The sequence below is a fragment of the Polistes fuscatus genome, unplaced genomic scaffold, assembly GCF_010416935.1.
Source record: "Polistes fuscatus isolate 324 unplaced genomic scaffold, CU_Pfus_HIC Scaffold11, whole genome shotgun sequence".
Classification (NCBI taxonomy): Eukaryota; Metazoa; Arthropoda; class Insecta; order Hymenoptera; family Vespidae; genus Polistes; species Polistes fuscatus.
In genome coordinates this window covers 7114052-7140586 of record NW_025113009.1, presented here as the reverse complement: position 1 = coordinate 7140586, position 26535 = coordinate 7114052, and the positions used below count along the sequence as shown (strand labels likewise).

The following is a 26535-nucleotide window of genomic DNA, read 5'->3' as shown; positions in this document are numbered from 1 at the left end:
CTATTACTACTAAAGTAGTAGTAAATTACTAGAACCAATTACGACGATCGATCTGCGAAGATGACCGTTCGTATTTTACGAATTTCACGGATGTCGTATAGACGATAAAAATACTCGAGGAGCTTGGTATACTATTACTCGTTCGAGGGGACGGCAGGCAGGCAGGCAAGCAAGCAAGCAGTGTGCCCGCCGCTCAGGACACACTGCTGAGAATTATGCAAAAAAGAGTTACGGTCAAGAAACGATCGTAAATTACGAGAAGGTGAGAGGATGCCGTTACGGGTGGTGAGATCAACAAAAAGGAGAAAAGTAAAAAGGATGGAGAGAAGGAGAGAGAGAGAGAGAGAGAAAGAGAAACAAGACGAACGTTGGATACGAGACAGAAAGAAAGAATAAAAAAAGAGGGAGATAAAGAGAAAGAAAGAGAGAGAGAGAGAGAGAGAGAGAGAACAACATGCTGCAAGCATGACGACAGTATGCTACGACAAATAAAACTGCCCTTTTAAAAGTGAAACAAGGGTAAATATTACGATCATAAAATATTCATTTTCGGTATGTGACCTATAAACCCTTAAACAACGTTATTCATTATAAATTATTTCTATGTGATAACATTTTTTTACGATACAATTGTATTTTAACAATAATAATAATAATAATTCCAATGTTAAATATATATAATATTGTCTTCGTACGTTCCTTGAAAAATCAGCTTCAATTTTCCGAACAATCGTATATATCGATGGTAAGAATATAATTGAAAGTACGAAATAAAATAATTTTCGATCCAACCTAAGGTTTATATTACACGCGTTGAAAAGATCGAGTTAACTTATGTATATGAGAGTCCGTCGTCCGTCCAATCAATCGATCGAAAATTATTTTGATTATAACGCAAGAAAAAGGGGTGAAAAATCGTTTGCTCAACGAAGCGTGTAAGACACGAGCGTGAAACCGTGCGTAAAGGTAGAATCGTGTTAAGAGTATACCTTTACTACCAGCATGCTGCTGCTGTTGCTTGCTACTGCTGTTAACACGCAACGGAACCGTACGTCGTACAGAATTAGAGAACCATGTTACATATATGTTGTCCTACCTAAGTACAAGCTCCTACTACCAACGTTGAACGTACACGTAACAACTACTCCTTGTCGGTGGCGGCATGCATGCGCTGCCGTTTTGTACCTAATTAAGATTACGCGTTAATGAGGATACCCTATGAGGATAAGGATTAAACGTCACGCGATTTGAAATATTTCACCCTACGATTAACGGATAAGATCGTGTTATCTTTTTTTTTCTTTTTTTTTTTTATGAAATCACATCGTCCTCGAATCAATTTATCCTCAACATTTTCGGTCACACGAAATGTTTATTATCGTTTCCTTCTTTTTCTTCTTGTCACCATATTGTTCTTTTTCTTTATACTCTTTCTCCTGCCTTGTTAGAACACGTATTAAAAAAGATGATCTTTATAAATCGTTAGTATGAAAAAAAAAAAAGAAAAAAAGAAAATAAGAATAAACTCATGTATTTCATTAATTCTAATCCGAGAGGAGAGGTTTTACTCACCATGCTCGCACGGATTCCGAATAACAACCGGTTTCTGGGTTCAACATTTTTCGATCACTTTCAGACCTGAAACAAACAAACAATAACGGTAAAGTATATATATCGAAATATACTTTGTTATATATTTTTAGATATAAAATGTGCTATGAATATATGACGTATCTATAAATACGAACGAAATACCGTAACGATTAGAAACGGTGATGAGGGGGGGAAAGGAAGAAGAAGAAGAAAGAAAAGGAAAAATGAAAAAATAACACGCAACGATCCAAATTGTAGATTTGCAAAAAACACTTTAAAGTTATCGAGACGAGACAATGTTGAGAATGAAAAAGAATATTATCGAAGTTGTCTTGCTTGGACAGGAATATAAACGAATTGACAGGAGTTAGAGGGACACGAAGAGATATACAAGGTGCGAAGCTACTCATAGACTGGTTTATACTAACTAGTATAACTTCATATACGTATCTATAAATACAAATATTACCTATGTGTGTTTTTTTACATACGTACTCGTCGTATACGTTGGGTTGGTTAGTTCGTGCTCGGCATACTACAGAAAGTGTCGATACGTTTATTATTTGTTTCTCTTCTTGCATATCGCAAAAGCGTAATAATAAAACACCGCAGGCGGGATACGTCGAGCTTTCACGGCTCGACATACCGATACATTATCTCGTCGACGAACCAAGGGAATGCGTTTTATTCGACTTTCTTCCTCCTTTTTTTTTGTTTCTTTCTCTCATTCTAGCGACCGCTACGAGTTCGAGTCCGTTGTCAAGCCGATCGCAACGACGCCGTCAATGTCGTGGCCCGACATTTTTACACTCTCGTAGTTGGGTACGTAAATATACGGATATACTTATATGTATCTCTCATATATATGTACATATACCTATATGTAAAGAAAGATATATACGATCGAAAGGTACTTTCCAATCGTCTCCCTCTTTCGTTTATATATTCCCTTCTTTGACTTCTCCTATCAAATAAAAAGGGATATTATTTCGTTCGGGCTCTTTAAATCAGTCGTTCGTTAAATTCGCGAGGGTTGTGATTGACGATCCGAAGGTGTATTTCTTTATATAATTATATTTTTCTTTTTATCTCACGCGAGTATATATAAATACCATTTCTCTCGACGAACACTTTTGTTGATTTATTTTTATATTTCAGTCCATTAATTCTTGACTAATACAAACAAAATACGATACTCATTCGATATTTCATTTTATTTGTTCGTTCGAATTGTTTCATTTAATTTCATGACTGTTTGTTTTCTTACTTCTAAACTCGTTAAATGGTATTAATATTCTTCAATTTAATAATACATTTTACATTTCAATCTTATTCTATCTAATATTCTATAACGAATCTGTTAATTATTAATAATTAAACAAAAATAGCCATGAAATTTTCATATACATTTTAATTTCAAAGTCAAGCATAAGTCTTTCGGGTTTTGAACGTCCCTAACGAAGTCGAAAGAAGATAATGACAAGATGTATGGTGGTAACGCGAAAAGGGTCTCGTGAGAACCCCATCTGTCCATTGGGGGTATGCAAGCACGTCGAGGGTGGAAATCACGCACGTTGTCACGCACGATTGTCACGCGTGTGGGAATGCGAATCCCTGGAATGTGATTTTTCAATCCGACAACTTTCTGTTTCCTTCTCTCTCTCTCTCTCTCTCTCTAACGATTAAAGAAATATTAACTTAATTCGTTAAAGCGAGTAAAAAATATGAAAGTGCTGATACGAAAATTAATTCCTACGGAATACTTAGCAACGTAAAACGAAACTCCGAAGACAAGTTCTTTTTTCTTTTTCTTTTTGACTCTTATTACACGAGGAAGTCAATTTATCAAAATTCTTATTATTCGTATCGTCTTCCGATTAATCGATAAGATTATTAATACTCAAAGATTCTTGCTTTGTCATGAGTTTTCTTTAATTTAAAAATGAACGAAAAGAAGAAGAGAAAGAAGAAAGTTGTAAAAGGGATTCAAAATTGATCGTTACACACACACACAGATACACATACATAGTTATATTTATTTATTCTAACGAGTAGATTAATCAGGCTCATCGAGAATTAATTAAAATCGTTTCAATCTAGTTGTCGAGTTATCGTCAAAGTCGGCATTACGCTATCCGGGAAAGTGGAGAACGCAAAGTGACGGGCGTATTCGTTGCTATGAGTTAGGATGACGGACAGTGTCGAATGACGATCGCATATTCTTACCGTAAATGGAGCGTAACTCGGTCGGGTGGTAAACACCGAAGTAATGAAACGTGTTCGAGAACAAGTTGGGTAACTGTTAACGATAGTTACAATCATCGAATCACTTCTCAGAATATTTCTTCATAGTATCATAAGAATTTAAATAATTATAATACTATATTACGCGACAAAAAATATATGAAAAAGATCTATGTTAAAAAATGGAGAAACACATTATCTCGGAATCCCTGTATCACACCTTGTAAGGATGGATGACGAATCAACGAAAAAACAAAACAACAACGATATAAGTAATTGATTTAGAAATTCCCTCTGAATAAAAGGAACTTTTTCGAAGGGCTGATTTAACTATGCAGCTATTTGCCAGGGTTGTCGATAGTTAATGACTAATAGACACCAAGGGTGGCAAGGCGGGTGTCTTTGAGGGTCTCGTGGGAGACGTGCAGGTGAGGTGCCGAGTAAGAAAAAGAGAAAAAAAAGTAAGAAAGATATATATATATATATATATGTGTGTGTGTGTGTGTGTGTGTGTGAAGGAAGGGAAATAGAAGGAAGAAAATTTAAGGGATTGGCAGGACCTTTGCGGAGGGCGTTTGAACGTTCGGCTGGTACCTTTCGTTCTCCAACCATTTGTCAAGGTGACAAGGCAATCTCACCCACCGACACTATCAACCCCCTCGCGCACTCCTACGGAACCTTTACTCGTCTCTTCCACTTGTCCGCGTGTCATCGATCAAAGCTACTCGGAGATTGGATGTTCGCCGTTTCTGTCGAATCCGGTGGTGCCACCACCACCACCACCACCACTGCCGCCACCGCTGCCTTTCCACAGGAAATTCTTCGCCTTTGTGCTTTGGGGCTGCGTTCAACCCAAAGAATCACCAGATATAACGTTATCGTATTTAAAATACGACGATAAGGGTGCACCTCGTCGGGAATACGTGCTCGAGAGGAGCCTCGCCAAAATTCATTCTTGCGAGACAACTTTAAAACGTCAACGCCCTTCTTATTCTTATTCCTATTCTTCTTCTTCTTCTTCTTTATATTCGTGAATGCCCTATTGAAAAGGGCGTCGTATTAAAACTTTAAACTTTCTTGTGTTTACCTTGATATACCTATAATAGTATTTAAATACAGATTTCTACCCCATATCTTACATATTTTAATATTTGTGTTGAGTTTAGAAATGATATTAATTGAAATACATTAGGTTTGGTTAAAAGTCTCTAAAGTTAATTTACATAATCAATAATATATATGACCATTTCGTCGACACAAATTATACAATTGAAAACAGCGAGAGCTATCTTATATTTTAATATTAATTCTAGAAAAAAAAGAAATAAAATAACAATAAGTAATTAAACTAGATAAAGTGGAACGATTTTAAATAAATAAAAAACAAAATAAAAAAAATAAAATTAAGCTCAATTCTCTACTCGACCTACTTTTTCTATATTTATGAAAAATAAATATTAAACATGAGAGTTTATTCGAGCATAAGATTTGCGTTTCAACGACAAACGTTACGCGTAGGAGGGTGGTCGGGACTTGGAAAGTACCAATCTTCGTGCAACGTGCTTGTATCGTGTATCTGACGTTGTAATCACTGTATTTAAGCGGTGTGGTGGTCGTCCCACCCATAACCAACTAGTTCCCACAACCTTAACGTCGTTAAACACCGACGCGAATCACGACGTATAGTGCACACACGTACATATGTTCGTACACTCGAATTGAATTCGTTCATTTCGGCAGGTGTACTGTTCATAAATTTCCCATAAGAAGAGAAACAAAAAAAAAGCACATGAAAGAGGAAAGAGTGAGAAAGAAAAAGATTCACGTATATCTGCACTCCCCTTTCACCTGCTCTCTCTCTCTCTCTCTCTCAATGAGAGAAATTCCCATACGACAGACAGGAAATTCGTCGTGATTTCTTTCCGCGAGGTAAACAAAAAAAAGGGAGCAAATGGAAAATAAGGGTAATCGAAAGGGTGTACGCGAGGAGAACAAACTTACTAACCTATAGCTTATATCTGTATAAATTAAACGTACTTCGTGATGGATCCTGTGTCTATTTTTCGTCTCTTCCTGTTGGACAATTACGAAAAACGGATATTACGAGATCAAAAGTTGAATCATAAAAATGATAATATTCGTTTCGTGGAATTTACGAAGAGTATAAAGTAAGATTTATCCAAAAGAAAAAAAAAATATCCATTGACGAAATCCACCGACTCGTTAGAGAAAGAGATTAATAATAAGATGATTAAAAATGTTTCGTTTGACGGATCGAAGGTGTGGAAACTGGCTTGCTTGCTTGCTTGCTTGCTTGCTTGCTTGCTTGTTTATTGGCACAGACGTAATGACGTGTAACCATGTACCTATAACATATACATACATATATACATATACACACACAGAAACATATACATACAAGTTGCCGCGGCCTAGCCCGGTATCCGCATAACAAATCGCCCTTTTAATCACGAGTGGCTCGCTGCCTCGAGTCATTTGGCTTAATGGGGACCTCTTGTTTAGGAGGGAGAGGTAGAGAGGGCCCCTGGTCGCAATGCGGTAGGTTGCCGGGCAATTTCCTCCTGCTTGCCGATACGACGTTTTGTCTAAACCTCGAGGTCATTAGTTACCGTTCGCACCAACGACGACGACGACGACGACGACGATGATGACGACGATGATGACGATGATACAGGTAAAAGCACTTTCATCACAGATCTACTCTTTTCCATTACGAAAAAAAAAACCTTCTTTTATTTATTCTTTTACTTTATCATCGAGATAACGTTACGATTTCTTTTCGTTTGATGTTCTAACCGGTTCTCATCTTCGACCATGTTCAATGCGTTAAGTAATTATTAATACGTTAGATCGTTTAAAATGTTTCTTGCTACTGCTTATTAAGTAACTTTTACATGTATCTAATAATTTGTATATTAATAAAAAAAAGAAAGAAGAAACAATCTCTTCGAAGCAATCTTTTTTCATACATTATGCATTCCCTAAATAGAGATGTTAAAGAACTTTTAATTATTTTATTCTAAAAAGAAAATAATTCGATCGCTAATTCATCCACCGAGTGATGTTGCAAAAAAGAAAAGCAAAAAAAAAAAAAGAAGAAAAAAAAGGAGGTAAAGTCTAACGAACGTAGGACTATTTTGCAACGTAAGTAATTACGATCAGAGTTCCCGCTTAGGAGAATCCGATCGGTGTTTTCTATTCGTGTTTTATCGATCGTACTTCTGATGACCCTGGTAAAGTCAACGAGCCGGTACGTTTCATCAGGGAGTAATCAGTGCGAGCCAGTACCGTCCGGCACGTCGGTCGTGCAGGTTCCGCACCCTTCCGGTTCCGGCGTTCCGGTAGGCTTCTCCCCTCTCTCACTCTCCCGATACACAACGACCGGGGAACTCCGGCTTCCGTTTTCAGACGACACACACACAAACACGTGCGTATACGCATAGAGAACTCGCTCGAGCGCCACGGATCGTGACGCTTTGGATCTATAGATCATCATCTTCCTTCCTCGTCGTATCTTTTGTCATTGCGTTAACTTATTCTATCAAAATTATTCTCTAAGATTTATTTCATATTTTTTTTTTCTAGTTTTTACTTTTTTTTTTTTCTATATTCGATCATTTACGAGAAATTAATCGAACCGTTCGAATACTTAGGGGTATTGCAAAAAGAAGTTAGGTATAATAATAATAATAATAATAATAATGAAATAGAAAAAAAAATATCCAAAAAATGACGTTAGCGTTGATACGCAAATTGTTTCTTCATTTTTACAGGCTCGACCGATGGGAAAAAACGATCGCTAACGGAAGTGGAAGTGGTGGAAGTGGATGTGGAAATTGAGGCAATGAGAGAACGTTGCCCGGCCGTCGTTCTTATCAACGATATCGCCGGTTTCTCGTTTCCGCAATTTTCTATCCGTCGATTCCACGCCCGGACTGTGTTACCTACGACAAAACGATATTTCGTAGCGTCCTTTTTTTATTTTTTTTTTTTTTAACAAAATCCTTTCGATCGATTTCTCACCGTATTTCTTCATATTGAACCAACCAATTCGTCCTATACAACAAATCCAATTGATTTTTCGATAGATTTAATCGAGAAAAAATATCTGAAGTATGATACGTTAACGTAATATATGACACAAAGATGAAAATTATTTAATAAACGTGACGCGATATTTATAACAAATAGAATTACACAAATAATATCAATATAAAGTAATAATAATGTTGCCGATCAATATTTTCATTCGTGACAATTTACAACGTATTTATAAAATCTATTGTCCATTGTTAATCGTTTTAAAACTATACGTATAAGTTAAACGTGTCATAATAAACAAGAGACTACAAAATATTGAATATTTATTGTACGGTACGAGTACTTATTTGCGAGATCAGGTTTAACGAGCTACAATTTATTGGGGAAAAAAAGAAAAAAAAGACAGAAAAAAAAACAAACAAACAAACAAATTACAACAAAGAATAAATAAAACAATGTATATAATGCAACTGGCAAGTAGTACCGGGTAACAACGAGTCGAGTGTGTGCCGCATGCGTTGAGCAATAAGTACGTCGTACTTTTCTAACGCGTTGGCTCACCAGTCGTCGTCTACGTAGAGTCGACGTTTCGTTTCAACCGAGGGTTGTTCAGCGAATCGTAAACGAGAAGAGGATAGGAGAGGAGAGGAGAGGAGAGGAAAGGAAAGGAAAGGAAAGGAAAGAGAGAGAGAGAGAGAGTTACCCTTGCGGCAACGTTGCGAGAGAAAACACCTGGCCGAGGAGACGCAGCTGCACGGTTACGGTCCCCGCTAGTCGACAGGGGATGAAAAGGGAAGGGAAACTAGCAGCACACCATAGGGTCCTATGCTTGCAGGATATCGGGCCTGTCAGACCGAAGTGAAGAGAAGAGAAGAGAAGAGAAGTGATGGGCGTTAGAGAGGGGAAGAGAAGGGGCAGAGAGAGAGAGAGAAAAAGGTAAAAGCAAGGGCCCAAGGATGCCCGAGATTTCAGTTAGACCTCCATGTTATAACGATCGCGAAAGAGTGTCATCGATGGTATTAAATGAAATAATATTCTCAACTGTGCAATTTGTAAATTATTTTAATCTGGATATTGTAAAATTGTGTAAAAAAAGAAAAAATTACTGACCCACTTGACAAATTACCCGTTTACCATTACTCGAAAGTCTCATGTTAGTTTCTTTTTCCTACGTAAAAAAGACCGCATCCGTTTTTCAGGTATCCTCTCGATTAACCGCTATTTCTTCTTTTACTTTTGAAAAAAGGAGAAGAGGATCCTATACTTCTTCTTCTTCTTCTTCTTTTTCTTTTTCTTCGGGATAGATATCCGTCGATCGTCGATTCGCAATTTGAAAAGAGCATTTTCTCGATCACCGTATTTTTCCACAAAGCTCTACTACTTTTGACGGAAACGTCTGAATCGGAGCTACTTCCGAATAGCAGAGCGAAGAAGAAGAAGAAGAAGAAGGAAGAAAGAGATAGGAATTGATCGAGGAATAAGTGCAAGAAGGAGGCGTCGTCTATCGTCATTGAAAATATACAAGACAGGAATGCCTGGAGCCTTCGGTTGGTTGGTTGATGGGTTGGTTGGATGGTTGGTTGGTTGGTTGGTCGGTCGGTCGGTTCGGGTAGTTCGAAAATTTTCGAGTATCCTCTTGCCTTTCGATCCACCTTCCCTCTCCCCGAACGATTTTCCTTTTTACCCCTTACCTACCATTTATCTACTCTACATCTTGACTAACTCTCTTTCTTCTTATATGCATACCTTCTCGTTTCTCCTCTTTTTTTTTTCTTCCCCTTTTCCACTCTATTAGAGTGAGACCGCAAAACTGCTACCACCCCATCGCGTTGCTAAATCACGAACGCCGGAGAAAGACTCACCCCGATTGATACTACGCACACCCGAGGAAAGTCGAAAGAAAATGATTTTCACCCTCGTACGCTTTTACAGAGAAAACGCAAGCAAATATTCAAGGTACTTCCTTCTTCCTCCTCTTCTTCCTCCTCTTCTTCTTCTTCTTCATCTTTTTTCCCCTTTTTTTCCTCCATTCCTTATTCTACTCCTCCGACCCTTCCTTCGACTTATTCCCTTCGATCCCTTACCACTACCGTATTTCTCTTTCTCTCTTTCTCAATCTTACTTATGTAGGTACTCACTTTTTAAAGCAACACACGCAGGTGGATTTATTCTAATGCCGATCGATTGAAAGTACGTAAGAATGGTATACACCTCATCGGTAAGGTACTCTTCTTCTTTCTATTCCTCTTACATTTTCCTTTTCTTTCATTGTCGTAAGCGATAGGATCCTTTTATAGGGCCTTTGTCAACTCTTATTATACGAAGGGGAAAACGACATCCTCGCACGAGGATGATACAATGACCGTGATATACGATTCTTAAATTTGTTTATAAATGCCTGCTCGCGCATAGTTTAAGCGTATAGACGACTAAGTGCGGTCACGTGGATTCACAAAGAGGACAACGTTATAAAGACGTCAAAAGATCAAAGTTGCTACTACTACTACTACTACTACTATTACTAAGTAGGGATAACACGAGTAGTATCCCGTACGAGAAAAGGGTTGTAACAACAAAATCACTTTTTACTGTATTATTTTTTAACAAAGTTTTCCCTATACGTTTGTAAAAATATATTATTATATTTACTTAAGTAACCAGTTATCTACATTAATAAAAAATAAAATGAACTCCCTTTTCCTGTCGTAAGGGGAAATAATAATTTAGGGGATGTAAGTAGCAAAAAGAAAGGTTAATTACGGAAATAAGAGTGCGAATATTCGGGGGAGAAATTTTAGAGACGGAGACGGAGACGGAGACGACGACGACGACGAAAGTGGGTGGACGGGGAACGGGCAAATGAAAAATGTTTACCGGACAGTTGGCGTAGCAAGCCACGTATTAACTTGGAGACAAAGGAACCCAAAGCGCAATTACAAAAGAAGTGTATCCAAGGCGAGTTGGAAGGTATCCGGGAGCCTAAGTTTATTTACATCACAGTACGTAGGGCTCCTCTCTCTTCTCTTGGTCCTTTTGTCGACTCTACCGTAATGCATATTAATAGGAAATAATCTTTCTCTCTCTATCTCTCTCTTTCTTTCTTCTTCTACGAGAACGGGGGTGGTTGGTGGGTGGTACAAGTGGCCCTACAACGAAACTGAGAAAACTTTTCGAGAAAATCTTCGTAATTCTTCTTCAAATATGATTATTTTTAATCGTATCTTCAATTTCAAGAAAATATTTCTAATTCTCTTTCAACTAAGATTATATAAAAATTAGATTGGAATTAATACGAGAAGTGTGATGATGTTAGCGTAAAGTTAGCGTGAAGGTTTTTAATGACTTAAACTAGGTTAATATATGGGCCTATTTTTTCTCCTTTTTCGTAACAATGAAAACAGGTTTCAAAAATTTTGGACCTGACCCAAGAGGACACAACAACAAAAAAGAGGACCACCGACCAGTGAAAGAACATTTTCTAGGAGCATGAACGAGAAAATCGAAAATTCGTCTTTTCCTTTTGAACTAAGCCTACCTCCGTTCCTACCATTCAAGTTAGCGGAGAAGTTCAGGTCCTAGGCTATTGTGAAGAATATCCGCTGCGAACTTTCCTTTTTTATTCTTTCCCTTTAAATTGACACAAAGGATAATCTTTTTTCTAGGTTTCCAAGATTGAAACTAACCTTCGATACATTCCCAAATGTTTCTACAGGAATTTTCTAAAGGAAGAAAGAAGAAAAAAAAAGAAAAAATAGGAAAAAACGCGGAAGAGACGGCAAACAACAAAGTATGAATTTAAATCTTAAACTAAAAATTCAATTGTCCATTTAATTAATAAGTGAGTTAACGAATGGGTCGCACATTGTTTAAAGAAAAGGGCGAACGGTACTTCTTATTTGCGTGAGGTCGACTAAAAAAAGGAAAAAAAGAAAAAGAAAAAGAAAAATAAAAAAAGAGGTTACGGCATCTTTGAATTCTCTATCACACACACACACACACACACACACACATACATATACTCTCTCTCTCTTTCTCTTCGCGTGTGTCAGAGTCGCACTTCGGCCAGCTCTTTCGTACCGGCTAGGTACGAAACTACGTTGTTCAAATATTAACACGGACAACAGAGGAGATTCCCACCCAGACGTTGCTTGCTTTCGTAACACTAGTAGTCGAGTTTACACGTTTACCCCGAGGTTATCTGCACTCGCTCGTATTTGCCGACACCTTGACGCGTTCCTTTGCACGTGTGACACCGTGTATAAGTATCACGATGGTACCGTTCGCGAAACGAAAAACTTAACGACGTACCCAACGTATTTTTCCGATATATAACTCTACAAATTTATAAACACTCTAATGATATTATAACAAGAAATGCATCGAAAATATAATTAAGCGAACAACATTGACATATAATATATATTGAATTAACGTACTATAGACAAATATTTACGTTTATTATTCTATAACATATGTTAATAATAGTATCAAATTGATCTCTCTCTCTCTCTCAATAAAACTGTTCACTACAATTCTAAACGTTTGGAACTACAAGAATATCTTGGAATAATATTTTGTCGAAAAACCGAAAGACCCGACTGATGATGGGTTCTTCCAACAGTCAGATACCGAAGCTATCTCTCTCTCTCTCTCTCCCTCCCCTCTCGCCCCTTTTAGTAAATCCAGGAAAATATCGGTACGCTTGGTAGTTTGCCGTGACCGAGACCGAAAGGTAAAAGGTTCGTAACATGGCAGACTGTTGGGCGCCCTGAAGCTTATATATATATATATACCCAGCGGTCCAGGTTAGGTCCAAACGTGATCCCAACGAGTCCTGGTACGAACAGCAAAACCAGGTAGACGCGTTCGTTTCTGCTTCAAATCCCCCTCTCACCTTCTCTACATCTACTTCACCGACCATAACATCAATGTAGTAACGTTCGAACGAAGAGAACGGAATCAAGAGAGAGAGAGAGAGAGAAAGAAACGGAGCTCTGAGGGGTGAAGGGGGACAGAGGGGAAAGAGAGAGCTCCCCCCTCTCTCTCTCTCACCCATCTTTCCTCTCAACGACCACACCTGGTCTTCGCAAGGCTAGATTTTGACCGGCCAAGTCATGCGCGGCATCATTTCTGGACCATCTTTATTCTTCGACCTACCAAACTTATTATTTCGAAGAATTTTTACAAACGCGTTTTCCTTTTTTTGTTTTTTAAAATACGATACCACCTTTTCAAAAAGTGTATATATATGTATATATGTATGTATACTCAATAACAGGAGCATTGAGAATCATTATGTAACACTTCACGGGTTATTTTAATCAAGCATGACTAATGTATAATTGTAAATATCGTTCCACATTATTAAGATTCGTCATGAGTATTTTTTTATCTTTCCGAATCGATTAATCCAATAGGTATATGATATTACGTTAAGATTTTGTATATACGAATTTGAATTTCGATCAATTTCCCATCTGTATGTAACAAACGGATTGGTAGTATCTAGAACGGATAAAATGATTGAACAAAATGAAAATGTTTAACTTAATGAAAGACGACAATAATTTATTGATAGTAGAAAATATTTTAGTTGAAAATAATCGGTAGATATGTTGAAAACGTAACTAGAGGAGGAGAGAGAGAGAGAGAGAGAGAGATCTCCATAGAGTGGTAATATTAATTGCAACAGTATATCTTACGTATGTAAAGGTATTACAGGTTAGTGTCTAGTAGCAGAGAGTCTATGTACAAGAGGTTAACTATTCTACGTACAGGTGGCATACAACCTCGAATCTGTATACGTGTATATAATATAATACAATCTACGTGTCTCTCTCCATTTACGATACACAATAAATACGCAAACGCAAACGCATACGCACACGCATTTATATATATATATATGTATTGCTCTGGGATAACTACTTCTATGTGCATACGTTTGCTGGGACACGGATACGTGTTCGCATCCATATTGCACAATGTACACCGGATCGGAGATGTTTCACGCTCCAAGCGCGCTTATATTTATGGACGAGCCGTTCCGGTCGTGCGAAAAAAGGAAATTGATACGCGCCAGTAAACTCGAATACGCTGTACCAGAATACGAGAGAAAGAGAAAGAGAGAGAGAAAGAGAGAGAGATAAAGAGAGAAAGAGAGATAGACGAACAGAGGAATGCTTATTACTTGGTCAAAATTAATGGTCGGTATACGAATTAGACCTGTTGCTTCAGCTCGTCCTTCGATATCGAACTCGTTTCATATTTTTCATATCATTTCGCGATCGATTCGAAATCGATAAATAACTGACCTACGATACGCGCACAGGGATGGGATTTAAATTGCTATTGATCCAATGGATATGATATTATTATAAATATTAGATTGGTAAAAGAGAGGAAAGTGTACGTGTTGATCTGCGAATATGAAATTTAACGTAAAAACAATTGTTAAAGTCAATCTAACTTATATAATATTGTTTTCAAACGAATATGGAAATATTATAGTAATAATATTATTTTACTTTATATTTTATAATATATGTAATTATTATAACATTTCAATATTTTTAACGTACGAATACTTTCATTCCCTCGTTGTATATTCGTTAGAAATTTCTAATGAATTTTCAATTTGTAATAATATATGTAACATTAATTGTATGTATGTATATATAGTTACATCTACATTTGGTTTGTTTATATCTTGTAACACAACAGAAGATAGGTAATAGTACACCAAGGCAAAGTGAGAGTCCGTTCACAGTATTCTCGTTTCGAATGATCTTGGTATAGAAAGAGAAGAGATAGAAAGAAGGACAGAGAGAGAGAGAGAGAGAGAAAGAGAGAAAGATATATATATATATATAGAAGGACGATGGTTTCTCGTTACGAAGCTTCCTGTATGGAAATCAAGGAATGCCCGTCTACTTCGGAACCTCGTGTCTTGGCACAATAATCTGAGATTTAAATCAAATCTGAGGTATATAACTATAGACCCTTACCCCTCCCCCCCTCCCCACTACAACCACTACCACCATCGTCACCACACTCATCTCTTCTTCTCTCTCTTTCTTCCCATTTTAGTCGACATCTTCGTCATCTTCGTCTTCCGGAACGTCCCTTCTTCGCCTAGGACGCGTGAAGGAGCATCGGTTAATCGATTTTCGAGAATTCGAATGCAAGGCGTTGGTTTAGATGTTTCTTGAATAGGGTAGGGCTATGTATGCGTTTATTGTACGTGTTTTACGCGTACGTATGTATATATGTATATGTACAGAAGTATTTTCCTTCTGGTTTTTATCTCTATCAATAACGAGTTAAAAGGTTTTTGAAAACGAACATGACATTTCTATTTTCATATTCTAATCGAAATTTATTTATGTATATATTTTTCCTTTTTCTCATTATCTAATTATTATAATTCGTATAAATTTTTCTTTCTGGTCAAATGACAAAACGAAAACAACAAAATAAAGAGAATAAATAGTATAATAATAAATATAGATGAATTAGCCGAGATATAATGGGGCGTTAATAAATGGAATCTTTGTGGAATCATTGAAATTTCCGCACGTAATAGTAAAAGAAACGGTTCTCGTGACACACGTAGCCGTCAAAAGGGTTCGAATAATATAAGAGAGGGCAAGAGGAGGAAAGAACGTCACGCGCTATGCGATTAGAGTTCCCTCGCACGCACCTACGATTAGCATGACAAGTGGAAAGTAATTGTTCGTTGTAGACGAGCAGTAGACGCATTCCGAGTAAGTTTACCAACCGAGACGTAGCAGCTTTCTTCGTTATTCTAATAAACTTACGACATCGTTCTGAATAAATTTGATATACGTGTACGTGTGTATCTGCGATAAATGAAAAATGAAATGAATTATTAAACGAAACGAAAACAAAAAATCTCGTGCTCGATACTTTTATCGTCTACCGGAAATATTGTATCTAATCAATTGCAAGTATAAACGAAAAATATCGACCAAAGTTTATATGATCAATCCTAAAATAATGAATAAATTCAAAAAGATAAAACACATCGTGTCGAAATAAAGAGACAAGAAATTAATGACATAACGTATACAAATATTTAATTAAAAAATTTATTGTAATATAATAATATTACTTTTTAAACTCATTAGAAAAAAAAAAATATATATATATATATATACATCGTTGTCCAATATTAAAAGTATTTAATAACTAAATGTATATAAATCAAATTAATTTCTTTCTTTCCTATTTCCTTGTCGAAAATGAATAATTGAAAATACGAAATCCTGTCAAGGAAAAAGAAAAAAAAGAAAATAAATTTCATGAATAATAATGACGAAACGAATTAAGAATTAAGAACTCGAACGACTCGATCGTTTTAATGCTCGAATGCAAATGGTGGGTTCACGGAGATAGAAAGAGAGAGAGAGAGAGAGAGAGAAAGAAAGAGAAAAAGATTTGATCTCGAACGAGCCCATGTTTATTTATTTTTTATTTATATATATATAAGTCATGGGGTTGAAGAGAAAATTCGTAAGATCCTAACGGGAGGAGGATCCCCCGTTTACTGAATCGGTATAGTCATCGCGTGTGCGAATTCTCTTCCGCGAAAGCGGCCTCGCCCCGTTTGGTAAAATGCGCATGCGCCCTTTTCCTGCATACTGCTCTCGATCTCCTCTTCCTATAGAGACGGCCTTGTCCTATCACTTACCCCCTCTCTTTCACTCCTATACCACCCACTCTCTATTAGGCTAAAGCCGCAACGGCTCGCGTTTACAATGGCGTTTCCTTTCTCTCAACGATGGGACGAGAAATCCTCTCGTCGAAAACCTCGTGTGTGTGTGTGAGAGAGAGAGAGAGAGAGAGAGAGCTCGTAAAGCTTGCCCGGTGCTTTTAACACGCTTCCTTTCCGTGCCAACATTTTTTATTTTCCTCTTTTGTTTATCTCTCTTTTTTTATCCGTCTATCCATCTATCTGTCTGTCTGTCCGTCCGTCCGTCCGACCGTTTGTATGTCTGTTTTATCCTTCTATTTGTACTACCTTTTCAATCAACCTAATACAAATTTTTGTTCAAAGTAATTCACGAAGAATTAGATAAAAATATGTAATCGCAAAAAAATCCTCCCCCCACCCCCGTTTTGTAATTTGTGTTCTTTCTCTGAAATATATATTCGACGGGGGTTTATAGAAATCTAGACGAAACGTCGGAGATATGAAAAACTCGTTGAGATCCGCCGCTGTCGTTCGGAATAAATCGTTAAGGCTCACATGAGAGATCGCGTCGGGCCCTTTTTTCTAAGCTCGCGCCGGCTTCTTTTTCCTTTTATTTTTTTTCTTTTTTTTTTTTTACCTTACAAGATCCTACTTCTCCAGAGGAACACATCATCTCTTTCTCTGGTTGCTGCTGGCTATCGTCAACCGGATCAAATGGCGGACCCAGAACCGCTCGAACGGCTACCAGGAAGACGACGGGAAGGGAAGGGAAGGGAAGAGGAGGAGAGGAGTAAGGGTGGTGGTAGCAGTGGAGGTAGAGGAGGAGGTGGAGGTGGAGGCGTAGGGAGAAAGAGAGAAAGGAAGAATATCGTCGACTCGAAAGAGAGTGTGTAGTCAGGGGTGAAATCCGGTAGCCACGACCATGTCGACCCACGTTTGTGTTCGACGGTGCGCAAAACGTTTCGGGCTTGCCACGGTAGACATTTTTTTTCAATGTACCGTACGCGACGCGACGCGACCCAGCCACCGTTAGAGAGATATCCACGAAATAGTACTGCTGCGTTTTCGGGGTAGAAAGAGAGACAGAGGGACAGAGGGAGGGAGAGAGAGAGAGAGAGAGATTTTTTGTATTCCCTGGATTCGATGCCAGGGATAAAATTTCGGCCGGTGCTTCGACAATATATATATATATATGTACTATGTATGTTTAATATCGCTGCCTCCTCTATGTCAAAGGTCGTTCGTTGATATTTTTTCTCCAATTTATTTTTTACATCGAATATATCATCATGTATATTAAATGAATATAAATGTTAAATATTAAGAATATTAAAAATTTGATTCGTGCAATAATCTATGATTAAACTTGTATTTATTTCAAAGATAAATTGTTGTTATTTGGATACTTTTATATTAGTCTTATATTATTTTTTTCAAATAATGATAAAATTATTATCGCGCTTTAAGAGAAGAAATAGATCGGAAACGTCGCGACATAATCGATGCATTTTCAAGAGAAACGACAAGAGGAAAGTAGGAAAGATGGGGCTAAGGGAGTAGCTAAGTGAAAAGCGACGACTCCGACGAGACGGAAGAAGAAGATATCTCATAGTCGCTAATAAAGTTGAATGAGAAAGGGAAAGAGAGAGAGAGAGAAAGAGAGAGAAGTCCGTTTCGATAGAAATGACTCCTCAGAGCTTGCTAGGAGGACGGTACGACGAGGCGAAATGTAATTTCCCCGTTTTAAGCGTGCTAGGTGGAATCCGCGAATGAAAAGAGACACCAAGAGAGAAAGAGAGAAAGAGAGAGAGAGAGAATGACACGAAGGAAGAAGAAAAACAAAGAAGGTTTTGAGGGTGGTGGTGGAGGTGGTGGTGGTGGTAGTAAACGGAGAAAACGCGTCAGAGAGAATAGCTTGAAACGATGCGAGTCGAGACACCGTGGGTGCGAAACGGCAGAAACAGGGGTTTATGACGCACCAAGAGGAAGAAGTCGAATGTAAGAGATTGGGTGAATGTTTGTAGGGTGTGTGTATGCATTTGTGTATGTGTGTGTGTGTGTATATGAGAAAGAGAAAGAGAGAGAGAATATACAGACCAATGGCGACGACGGTTGGAATGGAGAAAGATAGAGGATACGTCGTCTCGTCTCGTCGAGTAGTAATTTCCATGCTGTCAGAGACACCTCGCACGATTCCTACCTTTCTGCTTGGCCGTGCTAACCAACCCTTCCTTGTCTCTCTACCTTTACACCCCTATCACTATCATCACCACCACCACCAACCACCACCATCATCATTTTCCCTCTATTCATCTTTTCTTCCTTATCTTAAGAAACTTAACATTAACATCTACGCTACTCGGTCTTAAATGTTTCCAATCATCACTTTTGCTGATTTCTTATCAGTAAATCGAATATTAACCCTTTGCACTCGAAGTTTTTTTATTCATTCATATTACCAGCAACTCAAAGTAATAATAAAATAAAAAGCAACTCAATAGAAAAATCATATTCACATATTATAAATAAATGATATATGCGCATTAAAAGAAAAGTCATAGTTGGTATGTTGTAGACTAAATTGAATTTGCTTCAGTTTTTTTTTTTTTATCGTCTCCATAGCGGAGCCCTCGAGTGCAAAGGGTTAAGATTCGTTTGAATGAATTAATGTTTTTTTTTTTACTGGAACACGCACGTCTTTTATCTTTGGATAATTTTGTTTATAAGAAGCACGAACAAATTCATAATTCGTTTTTTTTCTCTACCTCGGTTGTTACCTTTCTTTTTCTTTTTTCTTTTTTCTTTTTTTGTTTCCCCACAGAGATATCTTATTTCTCCGAATTTAGATAGAAATTTCAAACTTCAAATCGGCAAGAATGTAAATACTTCTTTACTTAAATGTCTCTTGAATTTTCATTTTGGTCAAAGTCTGATATAAAGTTTGAGAGTATTTTAGGTACTTATTTACTTACACAAGTATTATCTGAATGCGGAAACTTCAAATCAGAAATGTATAGAAAAGAGTAAAAATGTCCGTTCGTGCGTCGTAGCGATTATTATACTTGGAAAATCTTTCGAGCGGTTAAACGACAAAGAAGAAGAAGAAGAGGAAGAAGAGGGAATAAGAGAGAATAAGAAGAAGAAGAAGAAGAAGAAGAAGAAGAAGAATAAAACGAAGAAGCACGTTTGACGAACAACTAATAGCTCTCGAGGATAATGAGAAATCAGTGAACGCACGCGCACTTCTTCTTCTTCTTCTTCTTCTTCCTCTTCTTCTTTTTCTTCTTCTTCTTCTTCTTCTTCTTTTCTTCTTCTTTTCTTCTTCTTCGTGTAGTTATATGTTAAATCGTCTTTCACGTCGGCTTGGTAAGCACGTTCCACCTTACCGATCGTCGTCTTACGCATCGTCGAGTTTTACCGCTTAGAGGAACGTATAATTAATACATCGTGGCACGTGGCACCATGCTTGATTTTCGTCTCACGCGTATCAACTTCTAAGAATAATTTCTAACGAAAGTAAAGGGCTGAGGGAAAGAGAGAAATATCTCTTTCTCTCTTTCTTTCTACGTTTCTTCGAAAGAAAAGAAAAGAAAAGAAAAGAAAAAAAAATAACATAACATCGTCTTGACGTTGCGCGATGACGCGTTTCGAATAATCTCAGGTGATTACCTTGCTTCCGTAACTAGGAATAAACAAAAACGTATGGCATTTTTAATGGGTGAGAAATTCAAATGAAAGAAATATTCGTTATATCTGTATATCCTCGTAAGAAAATTTTAAACAAGAAATGAAGCAAAAATATATAGGTATACATATATATACATATATATATATAATATTTAGGTAGCAGGTAGGTATATCTCGGAAAGACGATTTTCTCTCGGATTCGAAGGGAAAGTAAATTTAATATTTGAGCGAGAAGAGAGTGAAGAGGAGAGGAGAGGAAAGGAGAGGAAAGGGAGTGACTCGGAGCGAGTAGTGGGTAGGTAGGTAGGTAGGTAGGTAGGTAGGTAGGTAGGTAGTAGATTGGTCGGTGTGCGAAAACCACCGGAGTTTCTTACTGTAACTAACAACTCGTGAATTTATTGAGGCGCCGACTCGAGTTTCTCGCCTCTCCTGGAGGCAAGGAAGCAACAGCAGTGGCGATGGTGGTGGCGGTGATGATGATAGTGAAGGTGGTGAAGGTGGTGGTGGTGGTGGTGGCGGTGGTAGCAGCAAGTCTCATCGTGCGAGCTGCTAGCTGGAGGCTGTGAGCTAACCGAGCAAACTTTCCAACAGTTCCTCCTCCTCGAAGCGCCATCGGCAAAACCAAGAAGGAGAAGGAGGAGGAGGAGAAAGAGGAGGGCAGGGGAGGTAGAGAAGAGAAGATAGGACGTACGAAGGGTTCCCATCTCGAACTTGTAGTTTATGAATTTATAGCGGCAGAAAGCAGTGGGCTCCGGCAAATGCAAGCTCGCTCGCTCGCTCGCTCGAGTTATGCCTCAGCTCTAGTTTATTCCATCTCACCTCCAAGATTTTCCGCATTGAAAATTCCACCGAAGAGAGCTCCGGCTAACTACTCTCTACCCTCTCGACCCGTCTCTCCTCTTCTCTTTTTGGTCCATTGCTATTCGTTGCTTTCTATAATTCTCTTTTTCAATTTTGTTTTTCTATCTTTCTTTCTTTCTTTATTTCTTTTATTTCGCAAATAAACGTAAGGGGTGGTGGTAATCGTCGACGTATTCGTACATTGGGTAAAATTAAAAAATGTTTCTTTTATCTTTTCGGAGAAATACGAATACTCGAGAGGAACAACGTGAAATGAAACGAACGATGGGATGATCGTTCTCTCTCTCGAACTCTCGTGAGATACCACCGAGGCTTGGGTGCGGCTACGGAAACCGATGTAACTGCATACGCGTTGGCGTTAGTATACCGTTTCCTGCGAAAACATGACCAGTTCCAATTACACAATGGACACCGAGAGTGCAGTTACAGATATATGCGTAGAGAGATATATAGGGTGTCGAAGGTTAACCTATATATATATAGTCGCTTACGCAGGTGCGTACAAGTGCGTATAAACTTTCCCTTACTTCCCGTAAAAATAACCGAGAAAAGCTTACGACATACGAGTTTCGATATACACACAAACACACACACATACATATAATGTATACGTGTAATCTGGATATCGAGAAGGGAATATAGAAACTGGTCGGTCTCAGAGTTCGGTCTTTCTTTCGTCGCGTGCGACCAACATGTTTCACAGATTCGGATTCGGTAGTCACGGTGGCCGACGATGCCTCCTATGACGCCCTCCACGAGAGACAGGTAAATTCATAGAAGTGTGCGAGAAAAACACACGCGTCCACACATTCGCAATAAAACACGCTGAGCACCCACCGTGTCTCCTGTCTCTGACACATACGGGAATCACATACGGTAGTGTCTTCTTTCTCTTTTCCCCTTTAGGATTCTCCTCTCACATTTATCCTCTTCCTTTACCCCCTCCCCCAACCCCCTCCTTCTCCCGCCCCCTCTCTTTTTCACTTTGTCGAACCTTATCTCTGTCGCGTATCACCGGAAATCTCACTTTTCTTAACGCGTGTCTATTTTTCGAGTACAAAGATCGATGATCGACACTTTTTTTCGCGCCTTCCTTCTCTCTCTTTTTTTCCTTTCCGATGTTAATGAATCGTTCGGTTTAAAATACGCGTCATATTCCCAATCTTCGCGCCAGGAAGAAGAATAATTTTTGCCTCGATGATGATGATGATGATGATAATAATAATAATAATATTTTCTAACAACTTTCTCGCATCGGATTACAAGACGTTTTTGAAAATATAGACAAATGTGACGTCATCGATATTATTTCTTCTACTATTACGTGACTCCGACTGTTTGTTATTTCGAAAATTACGAACGAATAATTCATCGTTTACACGTGCTCTTTCGATTTAGAGACTTTTTACCGTTTTTCGGTTAAATTATTTGAAGGAATAAGAGACGAGTATTATTGATAATTCTTCAAAAAATAAAGATGAGATGACACTGACTCAAGAAGACCAACACGAGTATGTATGTGTGTGTGTGTATGTACGTGTCGTACATGATCCGTGAAACGCGATAGGTACTTCATCTCTTCTTTTGAGACCTTCACTCAATTCTTATACATAATCGAACGTAAAAGGTCATAAGTTCTTCTGACAATTGCCGACAAATGTAAATAAATCGATGATATCATTGAAAACATTTAACGAATGCCTGTCGTATATAGAATTATACGTAGTATGTGACCAACGCCGTATTTCCTCTAGAAATTTTGTTTTCTTTTCTTCGTTTGTTTACTATAAAACTAAACCACATTATTATTCCGTATTGTAAATTTAATCGCAGAGAAATATACATCGTAAAAGAAATCGAAATCTTCTATATATAATATAATTTGTAATTATTATAAGAAAATTATATACGCGTGCGCACACGTACATACGTATTTGAATCTGAACAATATTTTTGTTGAATTTTATCTACCGTTAATTAGATGCAACATTTTGATGTATTTTCTTAAATAATAGGACCAATGTTTGGATAATGGTGTCAATAACCTTTCGATATAAAAAGTTAAATGGTGGAGTATATGACGCAAACGTATGCGGTATATCGCAAGAATATTATACAAGCTCGGAATAGCACGTTTCGTTGGTTGAACATGTGCATCGTGACTGGGCAGTTAACACTTCTCGACAACAACACACAACGACGACACTACGAAGAAGAAGAAGACAACAAGGAGTATCCTGAGTCATCGCGCGAGTCTAAAATGAATCTTTTCAATTGATATTATGTTCGCGAATTATCCGAATTTATTAACGAGAATTAACATAATAATTAACGTGAAAAATTGTATATATTATACTTTAATCTTAATGAATAATAAAATGACACGAAATATTAAAAAACGTTACCGTTTTCTTTTCTATTTTTTGTTTTTGATTTTTCATTTATTCAAATGAGATACGTCACAACGGAATTTAATGAACACGTTGTTAACAACGTTCTCGTGTATAATTATACATTTAAACGAATAAACAATATATTCGAAATAATTATACGCTAAATTATACGTTTACTTACATATTTTCTTTCTTTCTTTTTTTTTTTTTTATCACGCGTATATAACACGGTTTTATACGATAGCAGTTTTTAATTTGCAATTTAAATTAAGTTTTTTGTTTGTTCTTTTTTCTTTTCGTAGAAAAAATTCTTTACGTTTGAATCTCGATATAAATTCGATCGATGTTTCTAAACATTGAATATGATACGTGAAATTTGATTAAACGCGAACAGATTAAAAATAGTCTCTGTTTGAATTTAATTGTCGAAAGAGACCGTGAACACGGAATGAAACGAAGAACGAAAAGGACGGAAGTAGAAACCCTTGGAAATTTACTCGTGAAATTCGAGACCCGTCGTAACATCTCTCATGTCGCTACTTCGTTTTCCGTACAAATTGACACTAGCTTAGGATGTCCTCCTATTTTCGTTCCTTCGATCATCATCACATGTGTGTACATCTCCTATGTATGTGAGTATTTACATTGAGTTTGTATTTGTAAGGAAAAAAAAAAAATCCAACGATCGAGTGTTACACGATTCGTTTTTTTCAAAAAATCTGTTTTATTGAAGTTTACTAAAAAAAAAATATATATATATATATATATTCGTTGTATTATTTCCCATTCGTGAATTGATAAAAGATTTGAAATAGAGAAGAAAATAATATTTTCAAAAGTGATAGATAGAGAAGGAAGAAGAAAAGAAAAAGTCCGCCTAGAGATCAGGATGATAACGTCTTGGAGTAATCCAAAAATTTATCTCTCGAGTAGAAGAAATATTAGATGTTAGATAATGGACGATCCATTAGGGCCGGCCTCCTCCTATCTTCCTTCGGTGGAACCTTATGATATCAAATTGCAAGAACATTATGTGCGTCTTCGCGTCCTCTTAAATATCAGCACATCTTTACCTTTACCCTCGCCCTCCCTCTCTTTCTCTTTCTTTCTTCCTATTTTTCTTTTTCTTTTTCCTCGCTACCAAAATCGTCTCGTCATATGTCATAAATTTTGTCAATAATAAGGAATAATTCGTTACCGAGAAAAAATATAAACTTACGTGTACCGAACACGTATCGTATTATTTACATTTTAATGATTAAAAATCGTTATTATTTTCAAACGAAAACTCCTATTCCTCTATTGGGAATTTGTATATAGAATTTTGTTCCCTAGAGGGAACAAAAAACTATGTTAAATAAATTATGTCGAAAAAGAAGAAAAAGAGAAAAAGGGGAACAAGGGGGGAGGAAAAGAAAAATAAAACAGGTAAAAAAATGGAAATGTACATTTGCCGTTTGAAATCGATTTACGAATTCCGAGAATTCCTCTTTCCCGAAGGACCGAACGTTTCATTCAACTCAACAGATGTAGCCAGTCGTGTCACAAAAGAATTTCACTTTCGACGAAACTAATTATGCAACGTCACGAATTAAAAGCAAACAGAAAACATTGGGCCCGGAGGTGATGCTGAAAATATGCGTTTCTCTCTCTCTCTCTCTGTTTCTCGGTGGGAGAAAGAAAAAAGAAAAAAAAAAAAGAAAATGGAAGGAAGGCCAGTCCGAAACTCTCGAGAACTCGTCTCTTCGACGATTATCAAGCTGCGAGAGCCTGAAGTACACACAGCAGTACTCTTCCATTCGCCATATACGTCTCTTTCCTTCCTTTTCCCCTTTTGCCTCCCCCCCCGGCAATTTGTCGAACCTCTTTGGTTGGTTTCTTTCCTCTCTCGCAAGGCCACCTTCAGGATTTCCGGAGGCTAACCGACCGTTTTGCTCTCCTCTGCTTTGAACAGGATTCGAGCATCTCGATTTTTCGAGATGTTGTTCGATGCAAAGCACAGAAATGATATCCGTAATAATTTCGGATTAAGATCTAAGATAAACAAAAAAAAAAGGAAAAGAAAAAAGGGAAATTTTTTTGTCATTCCTAAGAAAATCTTGAAAATTCATTCGTTCAAACGTTATATATATATATATATATATATATATATCTCATTTCTCTTACTTATTATAATACACGTTTACAAATATACGAATATATAAGATATACGTATACATATATATAAATATCATCCTATGTTTTTCATTTCTGAATTCGTTCAAATTAGTTTCATATTTATTTGAAGGGCAAACAAACAGGAAAAGGAAATATTAAACGCGTTAACGTTATTTCCATCGTATTGCGTCGTAACGATTCCGTACGAGTAACAAGTGTCAAGTACCATTTCCAATTAATTATCCGTAATATCCGCTGCCACTCGAGAAAAAGCTTCGCTAGCGTTCGCGAAACACTCGTGCTTCTTGTTTTTCTTATCGTCGTCGTCGTCGTCGTCGTCGTCCTCGTCGTCATTGTCGTTGTCGTCGTCATCATCGTCATCATCGTCCTCGTACCAGTGAGAAAATCGTGGATACGAGTAAGTAAATACATGCTATAATCTATATATATGTGTGCGCGCGCGCGTGTGTGTGTGCGAAAATCGTGTATACCATTGAAGTAGGCAGCAGTAGGGGTTGCTACCAGCAATTAATTCCTGCACGACTCTTAAGAATCCGTTCGTAGACGGTACGATCCGTTGCAGGTAATAAATCGTACGGTTGATCGTCCTGCACTTGACCCGATTCTCTTTCTCTTTCTCATTCTCATTCTCCTTCCTTCGGTCGTTCTCTAAACGGGTTTTCTAAACGATCAAAAGAGTACACCCAAGCAGGTATCGTTGCAGTTCGCGTTGTTAAAGTAAAGAAACTCTGTAACCGATCCCGGAATTACGCGATTTTCTTTGATAACCTGAGGTATTAGGTTGTCCCATAAGTTACTTCC

General features: G+C 37.5%; 1 protein-coding gene across 7 annotated transcripts in view; it reads right to left on the bottom strand.

Annotated features, from left to right (window-relative positions):
• The window catches only part of LOC122526185 (transcription factor Sox-2-like), a 105673-nt gene that overhangs the window by 44120 nt on the left and 35018 nt on the right, over positions 1-26535 (bottom strand). For all 7 annotated transcript variants that reach the window (XR_006305984.1, XR_006305983.1, XR_006305982.1 and 4 more), the window contains exon 2: positions 1573-1638. Coding sequence is in view for 2 of the 7 variants with exons in the window: in XM_043649397.1 (XP_043505332.1) it covers positions 1573-1638 (66 nt within the window). In the remaining 5 variants the exon portion in view is untranslated. The remainder of the gene's footprint in view (positions 1-1572; positions 1639-26535) is intronic.